At 43.4% G+C, this 7,250-nt stretch overlaps 1 protein-coding gene across 2 annotated transcripts in view; it reads right to left on the bottom strand.

The window, feature by feature from the left end:
- Positions 1 to 2,119: 2,119 nt before the first annotated feature.
- CCDC88C (coiled-coil domain containing 88C) overlaps positions 2,120 to 7,250 on the bottom strand; it is a 99,616-nt gene continuing 94,485 nt past the window's right edge. The window contains exons 29-31 of one of the 2 annotated variants that reach the window (XM_039552389.1): positions 6,806 to 7,104; positions 5,617 to 5,832; positions 2,120 to 4,412 (exon numbers count right to left, since the gene is read on the bottom strand). In XM_039552389.1, coding sequence (XP_039408323.1) covers positions 3,399 to 4,412; positions 5,617 to 5,832; positions 6,806 to 7,104 — 1,529 coding nt within the window. In that variant the 3' untranslated portion in view covers positions 2,120 to 3,398. The remainder of the gene's footprint in view (positions 4,413 to 5,616; positions 5,833 to 6,805; positions 7,105 to 7,250) is intronic. The other variant, XM_039552390.1, reaches the window with a different exon arrangement.

Here is a 7,250-nt window from a genome sequence, read left to right as displayed (position 1 = left end):
TTCAAATTCTACTTGTGGTGGTTTTATGTTCTGAACTCAGTTAACTGAGATCAGAAAAGGTCTGCTCACTTCACAATCAGGTCCCAAGTTTGAGGAACAGTGGAAAAATATCTAATAGGAAAAAGGTTTCCATGACATGCTATGTCTGTAAAGGACCTCAGATTTCTCGCTAAGGATATACTCTGTCACTGCAGAGCACGCAACCTCCTGGCAGCCACTCCCACAGCAGCCATTTATTGTACTTCAAACACACACCATCATTTGTTTCCTTGCGTCAAACAGCTTCACTGACTTCAGAATTTGAGCACGCTGCAGGGAGCGGGTGCTGCCAAAGTCACAAAGTGCCCTTCGGCTTTCTTGGAAAACTACTGGCAACTTAGCTGCCTCCTCGGGATGGATCCCCTTCAAAAATCCGTCCTTTAATAAAAAACTCGACCTAGAGAATTAATGAGCCACTGAACGGCTTACAGCGTTGAACCCAGAACCATTCGCAGCACTACTTAGCACATAATTAGCAACCTTCAGAGAGCACACCCTTCCCTCCTGTCAGGAAATATCAGCATCCTACAGCCCATGCAGAGCTGGGAAAAGCCAGTGTGAGGAAGGCTGGGGCTCCTGGAGATGCCTTTATCCCGCTGTCCAACAGGCAGCTGGGGGCTCCGCCAGCTCGCTGTGTTCCCCCCCGCAGCCTGGCCCAGCCGCGACAGCCGCAATGTGAAACAGCTGCTATTTAATCTTCACTTCTTGGAAGGCATCAAGAAAGGGTCGGGCAGCTCTGCGCCATCCTTTACCCTCACAGGAACACCTCTCCCCATAGTTCTCGCCACCTCACGCAAGCTGGTGCCTCACGGCACCTCCACCCGCCCAGCTCCACCTGCACAAAACTAGAGAGGATTTGCCGATTTCTGTCTCTCATAAACACAACTCCCTTCTCCCCCTGAGGCACCAGAACGCCTCTTTCACGCTACCGCTGGCTCTGCGCGCCTCAGGAAGACAAAGCGCAGCAGCAGCCCCGGGGCTGTGGGCAGGCCTTCCCCCGCCCAGACTTTCCTCACCTGATGGCGCAGCACACGGCGGGAGCGCGGCCGGGAGCCACCGTGACTGTCAAGGAAGAGCTGACAATTAATGGACTGAGCAGACTGCGAAATAACTGCACCCGCCACGGCAGGGCAGGCACCTACACCAAAACCTTCCTGAACGTTCCCAGAAAGGCCACTGCAGGGCCACTGCACTCTGTGCTTCAACAGTTGTTTCATGGCAGAACATCTGTATTTAGAATTATCCCACACCCGAATGGTACTACATATGTATTTAGTATCTTTTTATTCAAACTCACTAGAACTGAGAACGTAAATAATTGTAAATTACCCAGAAACTGACAACTAAGGTGTGCCACTGGGCAGGTATTTATAGCAAAAGCAGATCTACAGTAACTAACAAGTCACAGATCGCTTCCTCAGCAGTCCAGCCTGCACATGCCCTCCAAAAAGGAGCTGAAACAAGAGAGAAACACCAGTCTTGAACCTTTAGTGGTCCTGCCAAGAATCCATTTTGAGATAAAATTTCTGGAAGAAGAATTTGAGTTTACTAAGAACATTCAGTATGTTCCAAAATTGCCATAGAGCACACATAATTTTAAATTTGTTGCAAAACTATAGTTTGCAATTAAAATAGCAGAGAAGGCAGAACGGGGGTTTTTGCCATTCTCTACATGTTGAAAGATGAATAATTTCTCACTTTCATAAGGCATCCCGAGAGCTAATTACAAAACAGACTATACAAGATGCAAGCTTGGTCAAAATTGACGGCATGTTTGGCCCTGCCTGAAGTGGTCAGAGAAACATAAAAATCTAACAGTCCAATTATAGAGTGAACTGTAAGTCACTTACTTTGCATGTTCAGCCCTCCTGTAGTCTTCGGTAAGAAGGTTACAATTAAACAAAAGGACTTCTGGTAGAAGTCTTTATACCTTCTTACATTGTAAAAACAAATAAAACTTCACCCAGACATGCAAATCAATACTAAGGCTTACAAAGAGCCATTGCAGACAGATCGCCAGCACTGCGAATCACATTTTTGGGGGTTTTTATTTTTCCAAGGACAAAAAGTACAACATCAATCAATTTTATTTTAATCTTTATTATAAACAATTTTGTAGTTTTCAGAATGGGATTGCTACATATTAGATAACAAAAACATCATTAAATGAATCAGTTTTATCTTTTACTAAATTAAATCAGAACCAGCAAAACAAGTATTTTTTTAAAGATTTAGTCTATTGCAAGAAAAACAGCTTTACAAACATGGAATTAAAATATGCATTTGATCATATATACATAAGCAGCTGATGACACTCTGGACAGAAACATACAAGGAACTTCTTTGCACATAAATAGATTTTTAGAAGTATATTTCTTTCACATGCGTACAAAATTATTTTGCTTTCTATACTGAGAAAAATTCTTGGAGACAAACAAGGATTTCTAAGAGACAAAATCCCACAAACCACTTACGATGTGGGCTGTCATGCACACAAGGTTGTAATAACACAATTTACACAGCATTCTTATACAGTACTTGGTCTTCTTATATACATACTTACAAGACACTTTTGTACACGAGATGCCACCATTGCAACTGAAATGGCATCTCCCCTGAAAGGCTGCAATAGTTCCAGTGTTTGTATAAAAGATAAAACAAGTTTCAAAAGGCAGCACCACTGTGGTTGCAGAGTCAAGGATCCACTGAGCTGCAGCTATAGTGAAGGCAGTGGGGTAATTATGCTGGCCTCTGTGTTTACACAGTCCAAGTGGGAAAGGTTGAGATGCCATCCTTGAAGTCTACACAATACCTTCTATAAGATGTAGCTGTGGCTAGAAAAATAGATTTTACCAGATCCATGGCTAAAGCCATGCACTTCTGCTCGTCATCTCTATGCTACTTAAGCATTTGGTTCTATCTTTAGGGGAGAAATTTGGCTTTTATATGACCTTTTCAGTGTGGTTATTTACCAATGGGGGGGCTGGGTTTAGCACACACATGACCTGTGAAACTTTTCTTTAATGCATGTAAAAGGGTGCACCGTGCAGCAACGACAGAAGACCCTGTTAAGATTCTGCTGGACTGGGGAACGCTCACAACCTGTGAGAATCAGGTGCCAAGTTTGCTGTGAGATTAGGTCAGGCTTCCACTTTGTTTTAGGCACAACAGCATCAGAAGAAGGACTGGAGTTTTGCTCCTTGCTTCTCTTAATCACACTTTGTCCAACTACAGAACAGTACCCAGAGAACACTCAGAGCAGCATGCAGGTGATGCCTTTTAAGACCTGACAGTGTCTAGATAAATGGTACCTGGACATCAGCCATACCAAACACACGTATTACAGCTACACCTGTGGGTTACACACAGCCATACTCATACCAAACCGTCTGCTGATCCCCCTGGGGATCAGGAGACCCACCTGTGCTGTTGGAGGTGCCTCCTCTCATGGGCTCCTCTACAGTCCCGGAGCTGCTTTCTAACAGCTTACCCTGGCACTTGGTGGGTAGGGCATCACCCTGGCCTTGCCCTGGGGAAGTACTTCCCTCAGTGCTGCTGCAAACAGCTCTGGCAGGGGCCACTGTGGCCACCTCCTCAGTACGAGGTGCTGACTTGGGTTTGACTTTTGAGGGAGTGTGTGATGCAGACGAGTAGTGTTGCCCAGGGTTCACACGCTCTTGCTGCTGAGCATTCAGACTGCTGGTGGATGCAGTGGGTGAGGCAGAGAACTGATGGAAGGAGAGTGGCCTCTCATCTTTTGGTGGGACCAGGGAAAGGCGCCTCGCATCAAGCTGCCGACAGCGGGAATCAACACCTTGCACGGAACCTGCCACCTTTGCAGACTGCGGCCTCTCTCTTAATGGTGCCTGGGAGCTCGTTGGCACAGAAGCTCTGGTGGTCTGACTGACAGCGTCCTTGCCCCCATGCAGCTCTGCTCCTGACCTCTGAGGGCTCTCCTGCCTGTAGGCCTCTGGGCCAGCAGCCCTGAGGAGGTCTGCAGAGGCTAAGCTAAATGCCCTGCTCAGTGACGTACTCCTCCTGCTCACAGTTCCAGGCTGCTGAGGCTGTGCCATCTGCCGCATCCCGCTGCCAGACTGGTGCTGTGGCGTGTGAGGAAGCTTAAGGGACCCTTGGGGCTTTGCCAGAGCATCAGGTTCAACTTGTCTGAGGTTTGGCTTCATGTAATTGTCAGGCTTAGCTGTTCTTCCTTCTTCACCAGCGATGGCCATCTTCACAGTTGGAGCAACAAGACTAGTGGGCATCTTAGCAGCCTCCTTTCTGGACAGCTGAACCAGCAAGTTCCCAGTAGCTGAATGCTCATTTGCTTTCCTAAAATAATCGCCGAGCAAGTCATCTCTGTTAGTGGAGGTGTCCTGGTGTGAGAAAATATGCACATCACATTAATGACAACACATTTTTTTTAAAGAATCATGCAGAACTCTGTATTCACATAGTCTTCCTTCCCACTTAATTCAAGCCAAACACAACCATAGATTTTATATAGTGGGGAACAAAAGAGATGAATGCTTAAATGGGTATAAATCCAACTCAAGGAAAAATGTGCTTATTGTAATTAGATTATGACAGCCTTGTTTGCCAGGTTAATTGTCATAATTTTTAAAAGTTTCATTTTGGTTGCAACCTGGACAGCAGCTCTTTTGCCTCCTTTCACATCAGCCACTGTCACTTTAACATCAATATCATATTGATTACATCAGCCTTTGGTATCAGCAGATATCAATGATGTCTGTCATCTTCCAGAATACAGTTCATCTGGATAACTCTCTACAGTAACTTCAGGAAGATAACAGAAGACAATACCTTGGGGAAATGTGCTAGCATTACAAAAAAGTTTCATTCCTTCTCCATTGATTCCCTTCACCTTTCCCACTCAATATATGTTAAAAGCTGCCTGTGCGATACAATGAAATGTACAAAAATACCATTACAAAAATTGTTCGCCCACTATGAACTTGCAAATTTCAAGTCAGACAATTAACCTGGTGGTAAAAGAAAACATACAATGAGTATTTCATGGGGATGGTCCATGCAATCCAAAAATGGCAATGTCTGATCAGCAGCCATTGTAGTATTAGTAAAAGGCATGCTCAGAACAGTTAAGGGACATGCTGTCTTTACAAACAACATGCTGAGCAAGCTAATGAAATTTACTTGTTTTCTTCAGGGAGCATGTTTAAAGCTTAATATACTTATTTCACTAGTGTTCCAAATATTTCTTCCAGCCAAAAAACTCATTTTCCATAACCAAACACCATCAATGGTAATAGTGCAGTGTAAAAATTTCTAAGCTCCACTAAGTGTTAAAGCATTAAGGTTATTTTTAACTTTATTTAAACAGCTGTTACACACATTAACATTACAGAAGGATGAATCCTCCGAAAACACGCATGTGTACGAACAAGCACTGCAAATACTTTAGGAGCAATTAATGCAAGTGATCTGCCAGCCTTTAAAATAACAAGTAAGAGTTACAGTATGCTTCTATAGGTATTAATATGCTAGCAAAAGCTGTGGTAAGTCAGCAGCTGTTGCCTTCATAATAAGAACAATGGATACCCTGGGGATATAGAATGAAGCAGATCTCCTATTTCCCCTGCCTGTTCTGTGCCTCACGCTGTCAGGACATGAAACACTGAGGACCGATTCAAGTGACTGCGAATGCTCCTGATGAATGGAAGGACATAAGGAGTAGCAAGAGGGATACAGTGCATCAGCTTCTAACAGAAACTGGTGTAATGAAATCATTTCAGTCTCATTTAAACTGCGCCGATGCTGAAAAGGAACAGGATGACAAAGAATGAAAACGGACATGGTCAGGTAGTTACAGACACACACAAAAATAATAATTTTAAACATCTCTAAAAGCTAAGAATTGTACTTGGAATAATGAGGGAGTAGGAGGTGTATTTAAACACTACTCTGAAGATCCAAGGGCTAGAATTTACCGATGCCATGAAATGGCACAGCTCTGCTGATTTTAATACTTTTACCAAGGCATTCATAAAACAGAAATCTCTGTTCACTTACACTATCAATTAATTGTTAAGATATTCCTTACAGGTATATACCTGTTCAATAGTGCACTGCCTCACATTGTACAGCATGTCTGAGCAGTGAAAGACAAATGTCATCTTGAAAACAAACATTTAATTCCTGAAAAAAGCACTTCAATAAGAGACATATTGTTGCAGTCATTGAACTAGCACCAGTCAACACACAAACATGGTGAAAAGTATCAAAAACTTCCGTCTGCAAGAAAAATAGTCTTTCTCAAATGCACTGATATTTTCAGATTAAGAGATGGTTTTTACAACTGCGTATTTTGCACTTCAGTTGAAAAGTATTCTAGGTTTCATTCCTAATTATAGTTTAGTGCTGAAAATTACACAGAAAAGTTACCAGTTTATAAATAAAAATACCTGGAGCTGAGAACTGATGATATAATACAAAACCTTGACCACAACCATTTGCTAGCAAAGAGCCCCAGCAGTCCAACACACAGTACTTGCAGTGAATTATCTGACTTGTCACAGCTCATACACCAAAATAAATTAGCAGAGTGCTATGTGAAAGCTAATTTTGCCTCAGTTATTGAAACTGTTTCATTCGCAAGACATCATCGTACTCACGTATATGAACAAGGATCATCTTGTCTCTCTCTGTTTCCCTATGCCCTCATCCTCCTAAATCAGCTTTTAACAGTTTTTTGACATCTGAAATGGGCTATCTGGCTTTATTTACTTACACTTGGTAGAGACAGCCTGTTGCTCTCTTCCAAGAACTCTTCCAAAGTTACCATCTCACTGCCAGGTGAGGCAGACCGCTGCCTGCCTGCGTAAGACTGAGATGGATTGTTCTTCAGAGGTGTATCACAGGACATCAAACCATTCCGGTGGGAGGAGGACTCATGCCTGCTAGGGCTTAAGAAAGCAGCAACAGAGTGAAGGGAATAGGTGTCTCGGAGCAAGGCTGATGCCTCCCTGCTTGGCACCATATCTTCACTGCTGAGGCTCTCAGTTCTACCATGGATATGGTCTAACGAACCTGAGGAGAAACATAAATACCATTAATGACACTGCTCTGATGTAATATCAGTAGATTTCACACTCAAGTAGGAACTTTATCATCCAGGGCCATTTCCACACAGACTGGGTGACATTTTTTACCTTACTTTTTTTCTCCTACAGAAG

Source organism: Corvus cornix, chromosome 5 (genome assembly GCF_000738735.6).
Source record: "Corvus cornix cornix isolate S_Up_H32 chromosome 5, ASM73873v5, whole genome shotgun sequence".
Lineage (NCBI taxonomy): Eukaryota > Metazoa > Chordata > Aves > Passeriformes > Corvidae > Corvus > Corvus cornix.
Note: the sequence above shows the minus strand (reverse complement) of the source record. Positions and strands in the feature narration are given on the sequence as shown.